Source organism: Oncorhynchus tshawytscha, linkage group LG12 (assembly GCF_018296145.1).
Source record: "Oncorhynchus tshawytscha isolate Ot180627B linkage group LG12, Otsh_v2.0, whole genome shotgun sequence".
NCBI lineage: Eukaryota > Metazoa > Chordata > Actinopteri > Salmoniformes > Salmonidae > Oncorhynchus > Oncorhynchus tshawytscha.
The window spans coordinates 45535151-45552953 of record NC_056440.1 but is presented as its reverse complement, the minus strand read 5'-3'; the positions used below and the strand labels follow the sequence as shown (position 1 = coordinate 45552953).

General features: G+C 44.8%; 1 protein-coding gene across 4 annotated transcripts in view; it reads right to left on the bottom strand.

The window, feature by feature from the left end:
* LOC112263394 (rho-related BTB domain-containing protein 2) overlaps positions 1-17803 on the bottom strand; it is a 98982-nt gene that overhangs the window by 63089 nt on the left and 18090 nt on the right. For 2 of the 4 annotated variants that reach the window (XM_024439562.2, XM_024439559.2), the window contains exon 1: positions 143-528. The exons of the other annotated variants lie outside the window; for them this stretch is intronic. Coding sequence is in view for 1 of the 2 variants with exons in the window: in XM_024439559.2 (XP_024295327.1) it covers positions 143-171 (29 nt within the window). In the remaining variant the exon portion in view is untranslated. Of the gene's footprint in view, positions 1-142; positions 529-17803 lie in introns of those variants that run through there. 4 annotated transcript variants of the gene reach the window in all.

The window sequence follows — 17803 nt, the reverse complement described above, 5'->3', positions numbered from 1 at the left end:
GGCTAATTGTAGCCTATTGTTGACAGTTCCAATTTTTCGGAACCAGTGAGATTATTTCATAATCTCCTAAAGCAAACCGAAACACAAAGTGAACACGTGACCATGTGCATGCAAAACTGTTGTACTGACGTTTCCCCCCTACCTTCCGACTGTTCCGGTATTGACCCACATGCCACTCCGCGCCAAGTTCGACCGAGCACAGGAGACGAGTGGAGGCAAGAAGACTAACTCAAGACTAACTAACTCAAGAGCCTTGAGAGAACCAACGTTACTGTGAATGTTGCCCAAAAACTCAGCGCTGTCACAAAGATAGCATCTTCCTTCTTCTCGCTGTTCTCTTGCAATTGATTCCAGGCCGCTCACTAACTCCTTTGCATCTAGCTAAAGTACTAACTCTGAACTTTTACCTAAAACTGGGGTTATTTGGTGAAATATTAACCATCGCTAGTTCTAACTATGTCACCTATGAGACACCCGTCTGTGTTTTTGTTTCTCCAGCTGATTTGTTCTAAAGCACACCCCCATAGGTCTGCGTCATGAGATCGGGATGGATGGGAGCCAATGGTAAGGAGCTGTGCTCTTCCTGTTACCGCCCCGAAGCAGGTTTCCCCGCCCCGTTAACTCAAAACACGCCACTTCTGTCTTCGGGCTTTCTTCTTTATTTATTAACAGCAATGCCACAAATTCAAATCGTGTCTTTTGACGCACACTGTAGATGTAAACAGTCAGGTTGAATATCTATCATTTTGAAATACTTGACACAGCCTATTACACAGTTATTGATGTCGCATTACTTGATCTAATATTGCAAGCTAACCAAATGACTATAGGGTACTTCACTCACCAAAAACAACACACAAACATTTCAAATTCAGCTAAATGTTTGCCAAACATCACTGTGAGGCTCTCTGGCTAGTTAAGTAAGTTCAATGGTATGGCAAAAACATACCACACACAAGGACACCAACAGTCATGTGCTCAGCCACTGCTGTAAATATAGGAGCACATACTGTAGATGGCACTGTAGATGAGAAAGGTAAGCCTCCCCACTTGTATAATGAATTAGCCATTCTGAATCATGGACGGAACGCCTGGGAATTCAATGCCTGGAATGTTAAGCTTTCCCACAGGGGAATAAATGCCCAAAATTAAAAAGAATCTAATGGAATGCATTACTTTGTATTTTCATTATAAGGGCATAGATTTAACACTTAATACCCATACACTGTGACCAGACAATGTGTCCTGTAGGATGTTAATTTTGGCATCAAAGGTCATAAGGTCATTACTATGGTTACGATAATAAAAGTCACCCTTAGCCTTTGGCCTATTCATGACAGTGCTGAGGTTGGCCCACTATTGACAATGTGCACATCCGATTCATAGTAAATCAAGGAAGAACAGGTTGCCATTATATCTGAGTAGTCTCGAACCTATATCTGAGTAGTCTCGTCCAATGTTTGATCAAACACTATAACCTTGTTCAACATTCAAATTAAAACGCCTGTGGTCATATACACTTATGTAGGTATAGTCCAAAATGTAGGTGCCTGACTAATGATACATGCATGATGCTAATGATACATACAAGAACAGAAAGGCCCTCACACTGTATGCTACTAATTACCTTCTTTAATGAAATCAAACAGGACCTGAGGAAGATGACCTCTGACCTCTTGATGAAAATGTTGTCATTAAAGGTGGGAATTAGGACCAACATTTAAATGAGCTACCCAAAAAGCCTTCTCTACTGCAGTGTTTCCCAACCCTGGTCCTCAAGTACCCCCCGGCAGGACACCGTTTCGTTGTAGCCCTTGACAAACACACCTCATTCATCTCATTGAGGGCTTGATGATTAGTTGACAAGTTGAATCAGGTGTGCTTGTCCAGGGTTACAATAAAAATGTGTACTGTTGGGGGTACTCGAGGACCAGGGTTGGGATACACTGCTCTACTATGTATAAGGAAAAGGCTGACATCCCCTGGTGGATCTAGGTACTGCATTTTCCAAAAGAAAGGCTTGAGGAGTGTAGCCTGTTATTGCTAGGGAACAGTTTAGTTTACGCCCCTGTTCCCACAGTCTTGTCAATGCATTCACTCAGCCCTGTCCGTCAGCCGACACACACACACACACACACACACACACACACACACACACACACACACACACACACACACACACACACACACACACACACACAAAGCCCTCACCATACAGGGGTGGGAGCAGTAGAGGTGCAGGGGTAAAATCACAGTGGAAGCCATGCCAAGCCAGTAAAGAAAAGCCATATCACAACCTATGTTGTGATAATTGCGTTGTTTGTTCTATAACCCATTCGTTCATATGACATATAATAAGGCTGTGACAACAGAAAGACAACAGTCCCAACAGAGCAATATCTGTTCGGTGAAGTCCACAAAGCAAATATTGCATGTATGACCTGCAGCATGGTCAAGCAAGTTAATGTTTTCGACAGTTTTACTAAATAACTACTGATTTAGAACCCCCAACTAAGCACAAAGACAACAGGAGCACTGCCTGGCAAAACGGTCTATGGCTCTGTCATACAATACGCTTTCAGTTTTTATTGTCATAGTCTACCGAGCTAAAATACTTGCCAGCCTAACTTCCTCACATGGGCATCAAGGAAGCAGCTAAGTTAGCTAACTAGTTAACTTGTGCCTACTAGGCTACATCTAGGCTACATATTGAACTTCAATCGTCTCAGGCCAGCGGCCTAACATATTAAATGATCCGAATCGGAAGAGACAGGGGGGCGCTGTTTCCCTCGCTCTGATGATTTCTCCGGTGAGATTCAGCCACTTGCTAATTGACTGAAAATTATGAAAACGCAGAGCTACATTTAAAAAAATATATTTTTATTGGTCAAATATTTGGAGAAGCCTGGCTTCCCTTGGCATCCATGAATACATGCCACTGACTGGGAGTGCCTATAGCAGTGCCCACAGCAACCAGTCCTGAGAAAGTGATGCCCCCTGGCCCCTCTGGCATGGCTCAAATGGAACGCCATGAATGATGGGGTTGGAATGTTGTATAAAACGGGGGGTCTTGGTTTTGCAATCGGGGTCATAGAATTTGGAAAGGCAGCGCTTGTTAAGGAGAGACCTTGTGAGCGAACTTCAAATGCATGCTGTGGTTGTGGCTGCCCTATTTCAGTTGCAAGAAGCACTAGGCTTGTATCAGTGTTTTATGACTATGTTATTCAAATTGCAGGCCTGCGTAACATTATCGTTAAATGTGTATGGAAATGTCTCCTTGCTGGTGTACTGTAATGAACGGTGGGTTGAGAATGAGATGAGGGCATAGATCAAGGAAGGGAGTTATATTATCGAAACAAAGTCAATTCTTTAAAAAAAAAACTTGCAAGTGTTCTTAAGGAGACTCTGACATATTTGTTGATTTAGCTCTCTTCAGTGCGCGCGCACACACACACACACACACACACACACACACACACACACACTACATCGAGGTTGGAAAACATATTGTATTCCCAGGCTGCTGGAGCAGTAGGGGTGCCTGGATGACCGGGCCACAGAGGTCAGGTTGAACTGAGCTGGTCTCTGTATGTTCTAGTAATGTCTGTCTGCCTGTCTGTATCTCTTTCTCTCGTTGCCCCGGGAGCCCCTGACCCTGAGACATACGCCCCAGAGCTCACCAAAAGGAGGCACATTCTTTCACACACAGACACTACTCTCAAAAGCCCGACAGCTCACCCCAATGCCCTATGCCTAATGCCCATACTGGAGCTTACATCTAGCTGTCAAAACACCAAGCATCTTCCACCACACCCACAGAGAGCTTCCCTCAGTCAGACACTATGCCAGCGGCATCGGCCTCCACACTCTGACACAAGTAGGTCCGTGCCAAAGTGGGCCATCCAACAGTCCCCCAACACTTGAGGATATTTCAAAGTCAGTAGGGAGGGAGCTTGTTTTTGTCTTGCAGAGGGAAGTGGAGTTTGCTGCTTGCTTGTCCTCAGGGAAACTTAGAGGTCAAGGGTGAAGGGTGATGATGGTGTTATTGGAGGGGCAGGCAACCTTGTCGAAAAGAGTGAAGCTGGCATTCCTAAACATGCACGCGTGCTTGCACACACACGTCACACTGGGTCTGAACCCCCCTGTGCAACTGGGTCTTGGACTTACTGATAGGCCAACCCAAATGGTGAAGGTAGGCAACAACACCTCCACCATGCTGATCCTCAACACAGGGGCCCCACAGGGGTGCCTGCTCATCCCCCTCCTATACTCCCTGTTCACCCATGACTGCGTGGCCCCGAACGTCCCCAACTCAATCATCAAGTTTGCTGACAACACAACAGTGGTTGGTCTGATTACCAACAACAATGAGACAGCCTACAGAGAGGAGGTGAGGGCCCTGGCGTAGGGTGGTGCCAGGACCATAACGTTCCGCTTTAAATGACTTTCGGCTTTCGACTTTCATAATGCCTTCATAAACACAACATAAGTGTTACAAAGCATCTATAACTGTATGCCATGCTTTATAAAGGGTTCATAAATGTGGCATAACTGTGGAAAATAATCATCAATATCAAATGTGACATCAAATCAAACTTTTTGTCACATGTGTCAAATACAACAAGTGTAGACCTTACCGTGAAATGCTTACATACAAGCCCTTAACCAACAGCGCATTTCAAAAAGAGTTAAGAAAATATTTACCAAATAAACTAAAGTAAAAAATAATAAAAAGTAACATACAGGCTATATACAGGGGGTACCGGTACAGAGTCCGTGTGCGGGCGTACATTTTAGCTGAGGGAATTTGTACATGTAGGTAAGGGTGAAGTGACTATGCATAGATAATAAACCGAGAGTAGCAGCAGTGTACAAAACAAATGGGGGGAGGTGGTGTCAATTTAAATAGTCTGGTGGCCATTTGAATTTTTATTAATTGTTCAGCAGTCTTATGGTTTGGGGGTAGAAGCTGTTAAGGAGCCTTTTGGTCCTAAACTTGGCGCTCCTGTACCGCTTGCCATGTGGTAGCAGAGAAAAAAACGCTATGACAATTTTATAGGCTTTCCTCTGACTCTGCCTATTATATGGGTCCTGGATGGCAGGAAGCTTGGCTCCATTGATGAACAGGGCGGTACTCCCTACCCTCTGCAGCGCCTTACGGTCAGATGCCAAGGAGTTGTCATACCAGGCGGTGATGCAGCCGGTCAGGATGCTCTCGATGGTGCAGCTGTAGAACTATTGAGGATCTGGGGGCCCACGCCAAATCTTTTCAGTCTCCTGGGGGGGAAAAGGTTTTGATGTGCCCTCTTCACAACTGTCTTGGTGTGCTTGGACCATGATAGTGTCCACATCACCAATGAACTAAGTAACTTGAAACTCTCGACCCACTCCACTATACCCCATCGATGTTCAGCCTGCCTTTTCCTGTAGTCCACGATCAGCTGCTTTGTCTTGCTCACATTGAGGGAGAGGTTGTTGTCCTGGCACCACACTGCCAGTTCTCTGACCTGCTCCGTATAGGCTGTCTCATCGTTGTCCGTGATCAGGCCTACCACTGTTGTGTCGTCAGCAAACTTAATGATGGTGTTGAAGTCTTGTTTGGCCACGCAGTTGTGGGTGAACAGGGAATACAGGAGGGGACTAAGTAACCACCCCTGTGGGGCCACAGTGTTGAGGATCAGCGTGGCAGATGTGTTGTTGCCTACCCTTACCACCTGGGAGAGGCCTGTAAGGAAGTCCAAGATCCAGTTGCAGAGGGAGGCGTTTAGTCCCAGGGTCCTTAGCTTAGTGAGGCGCTTCGTGGGCAATATGGTGATGAACGCTGAGCTGTAGTCAATGAACAGCATTCTCACATAGGTGTTCCTTTTGTCCAGGTGGGAAAGGGCAGTGTGGAGTGCGATTAAGATTGCGTCATCTGTGGATATGTTGGGGCAGTATGCGAATTGGAGTGGGTGTCGGGTATCCGGAAGGATGATGTTGATGTGAGCCATGACCAGCCTTTCAAATCACTTCATGGCTGCCGACATGAGTGCTACGGGGCAGTAATAATTTAGGCAGGTTACCTTCGCTTCCTTGGGCACAGAGACTATGGTGGTCGGCTTGAAACATATACACTACCATTCAAAAGTTTGGGGTCACTTAGAAATGTCCTTGTTTTTTAAAGAAAAGCACATTTTTTGTCCATTAAAATAACCTACAATTTATCAGAAATACAGTGTAGACATTATTAATGTTGTAAATTACTATTGTAGCTGGAAACGGCAGATTTTTTATGAATATCTAGAAAGGCGTACAGAGGCCCATTATCAGCAACCATCACTCCTGTGTTCCAATGGCACGTTGTGTTAGCTAATCCAAGTTTATCGTTTTAAAAGGCTAATTGATCAGTAGAAAACCCTTTTGCACTTACGTTATCACAGCTGAAAACTGTTGTTCTGATTAAAGAAGAAATAAAACTGCCCTTCTTCAGACTAGTTGAGTGTCTGGAGCATCAGCATTTGTGGGTTCGATTAAAGGCTCAAAATGGCCAGAAACAAATACTTTGTTCTGAAACTCGTCAGTCTATACTTGTACTGAGAAATTAAGGCTATTCCATGTGAGAAATTGCCTAGAAACTGAAGATCTTGTACAACGCTGTGTACTACTCCCTTCACAGAACAGCGCAATTTGGCCCTAACCAGGATGTAAAGTGGGCGCCAGTGTACAACTGAGCAAAAGGACAATACAAGAGAGTGTCTAGTTTGAAAAACAGACGCCTCACAAGTCCTCAACTGGCAGCTTCATTAAATAGTACCCGCAAAACACCAGTCTCAACGTTAACAGTGAAGAGGCGAGCTCTCTAGGCAGAGTTGCAAAGAAAAAAGATATCTCAGACTGGCCAATAAAAATAAAAAATTAAGATGGGCAAAAGAACACAGACACTGGACAGAGAAACTAGAAGTCCAGCATCCCGGAGTTGCCTCTTCACTGTTGATGTTGAGACTGGTGTTTTGAGGGTACTATTTAATGAAGCTGCCAGTTAGTACTAGTTAGGCATCCTTTTTATCAAACTAGACACTCTAATGTACTTGTCCTCTTAATCAGTTGTGCACCGGGTCCTTCCACTCCTCTTTCTATTCTGATTAGAGCCATAATTTCTGGTCAATTTGATGTTATTTAATAGACAAAAAGTGTGCTTTTCTTTCAAAAACAAGGACATTTCTAAGTGACTCCAAACTTTTGAACAGTAGGTTAGGTATTACAGACTCGGTCAGGGAGAGGTTGAAAATGTCAGTGAAGACACTTGCCAGTTGGTCCGCGCATGCTTTGAGTACACATCCTGGTAATTTATCTGGCCCCGCGGCTTCGTGAATGAAGACCTGTTTAAATGTATTTCTCCTATAGGCTACCTAGATTGTTATCACACAGTCGTCCAGAACAGCTGGTGCTCTCGTGCATGCTTCGGTGTTGCTTGCCTCGAAGCGAGCATAGAAGGCATTTAGCTCATCTGGGTCGTCTGAGGGCATAACGTGTTTTCTTATAAGCGTCTGGATTAGTGTCCCACTCCTTGAAAGCCACAGCTCTAGCCTTTAGCGCGATGCGGATGTTGCCTGTAATCCATGGCTTCTGGTTGGGATATGTACTGTACGGTCACTGTGGGGACGACGTCATCGATACACTTATTGTTTAATCCGGTGACTGAGGTGGTATACTCCTCAATGCTAATGGATGAATCCCAGAACATATTCCAGTCTGTGCTAGAAAAACAGTCCTTTAGCATAGCATCCCTGTCATCTGACCACTTCCTTATTGAGCGAGTCACTGGTACTTCCTGCTTTAGTGTTTGCTTGTAAGCAGGAATCAGGAGGATAAAATTATGGTCAAATTTGCCAAATGGTAGGTTGGGGAGAGCTTTGTACGCATTTCTGTGTGTGGAGTAAAGGTGGTCTAGAGGTCTGCCGGTGCATCTAAGGTGGTCTATCTGTTCTAAGGTGGTCTATCTGTTCTGCCGGTGCATTTAAAATCCCGCCAGCTCTATATTATCCGTGTCGTCGTTCAGCCATGACTAGGTGAAACAATAGATATTACCGTTTTTAATGTCCAGTTGGTAGGATAATCGTCGGTCATCAATTTTATTTTCCAATGATTGCACTTTAGACAGTAGAACGGATGGCAGTCGGAGTTTAGTCGCTCGCCTACGTATTCTCAGAAGGCATCCTGACCTGTGGCCCCCTTTTCCTCCGTCTTTTCTTCACACAAATGACGGGGATTTGGGCCTGTTCCCGGGAAAGCAGTATATCCTTCTCATCGGACTCTAAAGGAAAAATCTTCTTCCAGTAGAGGTGAGTAGTCACTGTTCTGATGTCCAGAAGTTCTTTTCAGTCATAAGAGTCGGTAACAGCAACATTATGTACAAAATAAGTTTAAAAAACAAGTTACAAACAATGCAAAAAAGACGAACAAATAGCACAGTTGGTTAGGAGCAAGTAAAACGTCAGCCATGCTCTTAGGCGCCATCTTAACATACCAAATATGTCGAATATGATATAAACATGTACTCTATGAAGGGTGACATGTTGAGCTGAAGGACAGCATATACTCTAAAGTGAAGTTATGTAAGTCACATTACACCTAATCTTATTCGGTTAGTGTTATCTGAGATTCTTGGGACGTCCCTCTCCTAAACCCTAACCCCTACCCTAATCTTAACCATGTCCCTTACCTAATCCAAACCTTAACCATTTTAAATTTCACTTTCAATGGGGTAGGGACATCCCAAGGATCCCCGAATGGCAGAGAAACAATCTCATTCCCAGACACTTTCACCTCAAATGTGCGGAAAGGTCTGTTAGACCGACACGTCAAACTTGGCCTTTGTTAACCAATGCAGAGTGCCCAGTTGAATCTCCCGGCGCATTACTCTTTGGCTTAATCTACCAACCAATCATCTCCCACAACACCTTCCACCATGTGTCTTGTGCATCATATCGTTGCGACATCTTGGCAACAAAGAGATTGTGTTTGTAACTCTTATTGGTATGGTTTTCCCCACAAGCGTGACACACATCGAGCACAGATTTTAAGGGTGTAATCTTTCTTCTTCTCGGTGGAGCCATTAGCTAGCTAGCTATGTCCTTTGCTAATAAGATAGCTGGAAGGTAGGACCTGGACCTGTTTTTTTTATCCCTTGAGGGAAAAAATTGGCTAATATCATAAAGATTTATGAAAACAAAAAATGAGCTTTTTGGTCTTAATTTAAGGTTAGGCATAAGGTTGTCACTGTTTTTAAGGTTAGTTTTAAAATAACATTTTAAGAAGATACGTTTTGGAAATGGGCGGGGTTTAGCCATAATTATGGCTTTGTGGCTGTGTTAATTAGTGACGACCAGGGGAAAATGTTTTTGCTAGCCTGATGACAAATACTTTACCTAGTAAGGTCACTCCCATATAACAATATGGTCACTCCCATTAATGCCAACTTTGACTGGTTGATATCCCAGGCGTATACAGTGCATTCGGAAAGTATTCCGACCTCTTGACTTTTTCCACATGTTGTTGCTTTACAGTCTTATTCTAAAATAGATTAAATCGTTCTTTCCTCATCAACCTATACACAATACCCCATAATTACAAAGCAAAAACTGAAATATCACATTTACATAAGTATTCAGACCCTTTACTCAGTACTTTGTTGAAGCACCTTAGGCAGCGATTACAGCCGTTGGTCTTCTTGGGTATGACATTACAAGCTTCACACACCTGTATGTAGGGAGTTTCTCCCATTCTTCTCCGCAGCTCATCTCAAGCTCTGTCAGGTTGGAAGGGGAGCATCGCTGCACAGCTATTTTCAGGTCTCTCCAGAGATGCTAGATTGGGTTCAAGGACATTCAGAGACTTGTCCCATAGCCACTCCTGTGTTGTCTTTTCTGTGTGCTTATCCTGTTGGAAGGTGAACCTTCACCCCATTCTGAGGTCTTGAGCGCTCTGGAGCAGGTTTTCATCAAGGATCACTCTGTACTTTGCTCCATTCCTTTCCCTCTATCCTGACTAGACTCCCAGTCCCTGCTGCTGAAAAACATTCCCACAGCATGATGCTGCCACCATTGGGATGGTGCCATGTTTCCCCCAGACTTGATGCTCGGTATTCAGGCCAAAGAGTTCAATCTTGGTTTCGTCAGACCAGAGAATCTTGTTTCTCATTGTCTGAGAGTCCTATAGGTGCTTTTTGGCAAACTCCATGCATGTGCTTTTTACTGAGGAGAGGTAGTTCTATCTGGCCACTCTACCATAAGGGCCCGATTGGTGGAGTGCTGCAGAGATGGTTGTCGTCCTGGAATGTTCTCCCATCTCCACAGAGGAACTCTGGAGCTCTGTCAGAGTGACCATCGGGTTCTTGGTCACGTCCCTGACCAAGGCCCTTCTCCCCTGATTGCTCAGTTTGGCCAGGCGGACAGCTCTAGGAAGAGTCTTGGTGGATGCAAACTTCTTCCATTTAAGAATGATGGAGGCCACTGTGTTCTTGGGGACCTTCAATGCTGCAGATATGTTTTGGTACCCTTCTCCAGATCTGTGCCTGGACACAATCCTGTCGCTGTGGTGTACGGAGAATTCACTCAACCTCATGGCTTGGTTTTTGTTCTAACATGCACTGTCAACTGTGGGACCTAATATAGTGCCTTTCCAAATCATGTCCAATCAAGATAGTTTACCACCGGGGGACTCCAAACAAGTTGTAGAAACATCTCAAGGATGCTCAATGGAAACAGGATGCACCTGAGCTCAATTTCGAGTCTCATAGCAAAGGGTCTGAATCCTTATGTAAACAAGCTTTTTCAGTTTTTTTGCATACATTTGCAAAAATGTGTAAAACCCTGTTTTCGCTTTGTCATTATGGGTATTGTATGTAGATTGATGAGGGGAGAAATGCATTTAATCCATTTTAGAATAAGGCTGTAACAAAATGTGGGAAAAATCATGGGGTCTGAATACATTTGCGCAGTCTTACACAACTTCCCCCACCCCTGGCACATTTTATGGCTGGCACTCGCATTGCCTTCATTGTTGGCTTCCTTAAAAAGAATAACTTTGGACATGTGTGCTGTCATGAATCTCCTGTGACGATCTGAAGGATCCGGTTACAGTTGGTCCCCTCTACAGCACCCTCACTCTCCCGTTTCTGGCCATTTTGAGACTGTAATCGAACCCACGGACCCACAAAACAATTTCAGCTGTGCTGACATAATTGCAAAAGGCTTTTCTAATGATCAATTAGCCTTTTAAAATGATTCACTTGGATTAGCTAACACAAAGTGCCATTGGAACATAGGACTGATGGTTGCTCATAATAGACCTCTGTACGCCTATGTAGACATTCCATTAAAAATCTGCCATTTCCAGCTACAATAATCATTTACAACATTATCAATGTCTACACTGTATTTCGGATCAATTTGATGATATTTTAATGGACAGAACAATAGTTTTTCTTTCAAAAACAAGGACATTTCTAAGTGACCCCAAACTTTTGAATGGTACTGTATGTATGGAGCATAATGTATTTACAGTTTTATTCACGTTTTCATGTACTGTGGACAATTCATGCATACCAATTTATTGCATAGATTGTAATGGACACCTATGATGTGTGTAAAATACTTTTTTGAAGGTTGTACTGATTATGATGAGCTAATTTTATTTCTATTTATTTTTATTTCACCTTTCAACCAAGTAGGCTAGTTGAGAACAAGTTCTCATTTACAACTGCAACCTGGCCAAGATAAAGCATAGCAGTGTGAACAGACAACAACACAGAGTTACACATGGAGTAAACAATAAACAAGTCAATAACACAGTATAATTTTTTTTTAAAGACTCTATATACATTGTGTGCAAAAGGCATGAGGAGGTAGGCGAATAATTACAATTTAGCAGATTAACACTGGAGTGATAAATGATCAGATGGTCATGTGCAGGTAGAGATACTGGTGTGCAAAAGAGCAGAAAAGTAAATAAATAAAAACAGTATGGGGATGAGGTAGGTAAATTGGGTGGGCTATTTACCGATGGACTATGTACAGCTGCAGCGATCGGTTAGCTGCTCAGATAGCAGATGTTTAAAGTTGGTGAGGGAGATAAAAGTCTCCAACTTCAACCATTTTTGCAATTCGTTCTAGTCACAGGCAGCAGAGAACTGGAAGGAAAGGCGGCCAAATGAGGTGTTGGCTTTAGGGATGATCAGTGAGATACACCTTCTGGAGCGTGTGCTACGGGTGGATGTTGCCATCATGACCAGTGAACTGAGATAAGGCTAGATAGAGATAGAGCTTTACCTAGCATGGACTTGTAGATGACCTGGAGCCAGTGGGTCTGGCGACGAATATGTAGCGAGGGCCAGCCGACTAGAGCATACAGGTCGCAGTGGTGGGTGGTATAAGGTGCTTTAGTAACAAAACAGATGACACTGTGATAAACTGCATCCAGTTTGCTGAGTAGAGTATTGGAAGCTATTTTGTAGATGACATCGCCAAAGTCGAGGATCGGTAGCATAGTCAGTTTTACTAGGGTAAGTTTGGCGGCATGAGTGAAGGAGGCTTTGTTGCGAAATAGAAAGCCGATTCTAGATTTTATTTTGGATTGGAGATGTTTGATATGAGTCTGGAAGGAGAGTTTACAGTCTAGCCGGATACCTAGGTACTTATAGATGTCCACATATTCTAGGTCGGAACCATCCAGGGTGGTGATGCTAGTCGGGCGTGCGGGTGCAGGCAGCGAACGGTTGAAAAGCATGCATTTGGTTTTACTAGCATTTACGAGCAGTTGGAGGCCACGGAAGGAGTGTTGTATGGCATTGAAGCTCGTTTGGAGGTTAGATAGCACAGTGTCCAAGGAAGGGCCAGAAGTATACAGAATGGTGTCGTCTGCGTAGAGGTGGATCAGGGAATCGCCCGCAGCAAGAGCAACATCATTGATATATACAGAGAAAAGAGTCAGCCTGAGAATTGAACCCTGTGGCACCCCCATAGAGACTGCCAGAGGACCGGACAACATGCCCTCTGATTTGACACACTGAACTCTGTCTGAAAAGTAGTTGGTGAACCAGGCAAGGCAGTCATTAGAAAAACCGAGGCTACTGAGTCTGCCGATAAGAATATGGTGATTGACAGAATCGAAAGCCTTGGCCATGTCGATGAAGACGGCCTGCACAGTACTGTCTTTTATCGATGGCGGTTATGATATCGTATAGCACCTTGAGTGTGGCTGAGGTGCACCCGTGACTGGCTCGGAAACCAGATTGCATAGCGGAGAAGGTACGGTGGGATTTGAGATGGTCAGTGATCTGTTTGTTGACTTGGCTTTCGAAGACCTTAGATAGGCAGGGCAGGATGGATATAGGTCTGTAACAGTTTGGGTCCAGGGTGTCTCCCCCTTTGAAGAGGGGGATGACCGCGGCAGCTTTCCAGTCCTTGGGGATCTCAGACGATATGAAAGAGAGGTTGAACAGGCTGGTAATAGGGGTTGCAACAATGGCGGCGGATAGCTTCAGAAATAGAGGGTCCAGATTGTCAAGCCCAGCTGATTTGTACGGGTCCAGGTTTTGCAGCTCTTTCAGAACATCTGCTATCTGGATTTGGGTAAAGGAGAAACTGGGGAGGCTTGGGCGAGTAGCTGCGGGGGGGGTGGAGCCGTTGGCCCGAGGTTGGAATAGCCAGGAGGAAGGCATGGCCAGCCGTTGAGAAATGCTTGTTGAAGTTTTTGATTATCATGGATTTATCGGTGGTGACCGTGTTACCTAGCCTCAGTGCAGTGGGCAGCTGGGAGGAGGTGCTCTTGTTCTCCAAGGACTTTACAGTGTCCCAGAACGTTTTGGAGTTAGAGCTACAGGATGCAAATTTCTGCTTGCAAAAGCTGGCCTTTGCTTTTCTGACTGACTGCGTGTATTGGTTCCTGACTTCCCTGAACAGCTGTATATCGCGGGGACTATTCGATGCTATTGCAGTCCGCCACAGGATGTTTTTGTGCTGGTCGAGGGCAGTCAGGTCTGGAGTGAACCAAGGGCTATATCTGTTCTTAGTTCTGCATTTTTTTGAACGGAGCATGCTTATCTAAAATGGTGAGGAAGTTACTTTTAAAGAATGACCAGGCATCCTCAACTGACGGGATGAGGTCAATATCCTTCCAGGATACCCGGGCCAGGTCGATTAGAAAGGCCTGCTCGCAGAAGGGTTTTAGGGAGCGTTTGACAGTGATTAGGGGTGGTTGTTTGACTGCGGACCAGTAGCGGATACAGGCAATGAGGCAGTGAATGCTGAGATCCTGATTGAAGACAGCGGAGGTGTATTTGGCCCTGGGCTAGTAGGAGCGTCTGCTCCAACGGAGGCCGGATGAAGGCACAGCGGATGGAGTATTCGTCGGCAGACCAGTCGTGGTGGTGCGGCGGGGCGCCGTGTCGACAGAGAATCCAAGCCAGATGGCGAAAGAGGTATTGTGGAATTTAGTTTGCTAGCTGGGAGATGTGCCTGGCTCACGGCTAACTGGTGCTAGCTTCGTGGCAGTGGCGTTAGCCAATATATCCAATCGGTAGCAGTGGTGATCCGGTGCCAAGGTCCAGAGTTTATAGCAAGGATCCGGTGGAGTATTGGGCTCTAGCCGTGTATGAGTGTGGTTCGGGTGAACAGCTGAGTAGGCCGGGAGGTGGGCCACAGGGATAGCTTCGGTACTGGGTCACCACGGTGAGTGCAAGCTAGCTGTGAGCTAGCTGTGAAGATCAGAAGTAGTGGTCCAGGGATGACGGCAGGAGTCCGCGTTGTTGTGGAGAGACAGTCCGATACTGGTAGACTAGAAAGTAATTATCCAGGCTAAAAACAGGGCTGGTATCTGTGCAGAAGGTAAAAGCCGCTAGCAGTGGCTAACAATGACTAAATAGCTTGTAGCTAATTAGCTGGTTAGCATCTGGAGGTTCTTGAATGTGTTCTAAAATTTCAAATAATAGCGATTCCATATCACATTGGGTGAGGCAACTTACCGGAAGGTATAATTGAATTATAAATCGAAAAGAGATTGAAAATAAATTGAAATATGTGTATAAAAAATACGAAAAATTCTAAAGTACACGAGAGGACAAAACAAACACGTCTTCACTGCTACGCCATCATCTACGCCATCTTTGAATAATGCTAAGCTATTTGCCAGCTATGTGTGATGCCATGTTTGTTGACATTATACACTGCATTTAGGGTGTCACATAAAATTTCAGACCAAAGATGTTATAAGAAAATGAGATGAAGGAATGGTTCACTCATCTTTCGAGCAAACTTCTGGAATTGAATGAAAGGAATTGAGTGATCGTAGACGGCACTCCCACTTCAACATGCCTACTGCAAACAGACCAAACTCATCTTGTCTCCTCTTCTTATCTTTGGTTGACGCGAAAAAACAAACATTGTGGCATGCATAAACTACCCATCGTCTTTTTTTTTTAGCCCCTCGCCCCTCCACATGTTGAGGGTCAGTGTGCCAGAGGTGTTGTTGCCTACCCTTACCAACTGGGGTCGGACCGTCAGGAAGTCCAGGATCCAGTTGCAGAGGGAGGGGTTCAGTCCCAGGGCCCGTAGCTTGGTGATGAGCTTGGAGGGGATTAGGGTGTTATGAACAGCATTCTCACATAGTTATGTCCCCTCTTATCCAGGTGGGAGAGGGCCGTGTGAAGTGCAATTGAGATTGCGTCATCTGTGGATCTGTTGGGGTGGTATGCGACATGGAGTGGGTCTACGGTGTCTGGGATAAAGGTGTTGATGTTTGTCATGACCAGCCTTTCAAAGCACTCCATTACAGATGTGAGTGCTACAGCGATAGTTATTTAGGCAGGATACCTTGGAGCTCTTTGGAACAGTGACAATGGTGGTCATCTGGTAACTTGTTGGGGTTACAGACTGGGACAAGTATAGATTGAACATGTCTGTGAAGACACTTGCCAGCTGGTTTGGGAATGCTTTGAGAATGCGGCTTGGTATTCTGTCTGGCCAGGTGGGCTTATGATTGTTAACTTGTTTAAACGTTTTTCTCACATCGGCCATGGAGAGCGAGATCACAGTCAACCGGAAAAACAGGGGTTTTCATGCAAGGCACAGTGTTAAATTCCTCTAAGCGAGCATAAAAGGCATTTAGCTCGCTTGGGAGTTCCACATTGCTGGGCAACTCATGACTAGGTTTCATTTTGTAATCTGTTATCGTCTTCAAGCCCTGCCACATACGACGATTGTCGGAGGTGCAATAGGATTCCACCTTCCTCCTATATTGTCCTATTGTATGTTTGATGTCTTGTCAGAGGTCGTAGAGGGCTTTTTTGTATCTGTCGATGTCCGTGTCTAGTTCCTTATAAGCGGTAACTCTAGTCTTTAGCCCAGTGCGGATATTGCCTGTAATCCATGGTTTTTGGTTTGTACATGTTCTTATAGTCACTGTGGGGATGACATTGTCTATGCACTTATTGATGAAGCCCACGACTGTTGTGGTAAACCCCTCAATGCTATCGGATGAATCCTGGAACATATCTCAGTTTGTACTAGCAAAACAGTATTGTAGCTTTGCGTCTGCTTCATATGACCACTTCCGTATTGAGCGCATAACTGGTGCTTCCTGTTTGAGCTTTTGTCTGTAAACAGGAAGCAGGAGAGTGGAGTCATGTCAGATTTGCCAAAGAGAAGACAAGGGAGGGGGTTGTATGCGTTTCTGTGGGTAGAATACAAGTGGTCTCGAGTTTTAACACCCCTAGTGGGGCAGGAGACGTGTTGGTAGGTGAAGTAGGACAGTTTTAAGTCTCCCCGCGTTAAAGACTCCACCCAGCAGAAAATCTGCCTCTGGGTGAGCTGTTTCTTGCTTGTTTATGGCCCCATATACACACACAGAGGGTGTCTGAGACATGTTGGCAGAGCAGACATGCTGGGACTTGAGTGTTTTGCTGATTGGTGAAGAGCATGTGAGCATCGTGTGAAAACAACACAGAGTTTGATAAGGCCAGAGAGAGGGCGAAAGAGAGGGCAAATGGGAGGAAAGAAAGAGAGAAAAAGATGGAGAGAGGGTGATGACATGGATAGGGAGGTGGGGGGAAAGATGTGGAGAGATATAGAGAAAGGAAGAGTAAGCGAGTGATAGAAAGTGAGCTAAATAAAAAACGTGAAACATTGTTTAATTGGTGCTTTATCTCATGCAGATTGCATTATCGACAGTCAATGTCAAACTCTGTGTGTGTGTGTGTGTGTGTGTTAGCAACCGGTGGGTAGGACAGCTGTCAGGAAACAGTGTGTCTCACTGTGTTTTAATGGAGACTTAGTCACTGCACACAACACATATCCTTCATGATACAGGAAACACGCTTATATTTGACTCCTATATACACTATATATACAAAAGTATGTGGACACCCCATCAAATTAGTGGATTCGGCAATTTCAGCCTTACCCATTGCTGACAGGTGTATAAAATCGAGCACACAGCCACGCAAACTCCATAGTTAACCATTGGCAGTAGAATGGCCTCACTGAAGAAGTCAGTGACTTTCAACGTGGCACCATCATAGGATGCCACCTTTCTAACGAGTCAGTTGGTCAAATTTCTGCTATGCTAAAGCTTCCCCGGACAACTGTAAGTGCTGTTATTGTGAAGTGGAAATCTCTAGGAGCAACAACGTCTCAGCCGCGAAGTAGCATGCCACACAAGCTCACAAAACGGGACCGTCGAGTGCTGAAGCACGAAGCACGAAGGGGTTGCAACACTCACTACCGAGTTCCACAATGCCTCTGGAAGTAACGTCAGTACAAGAACTGTT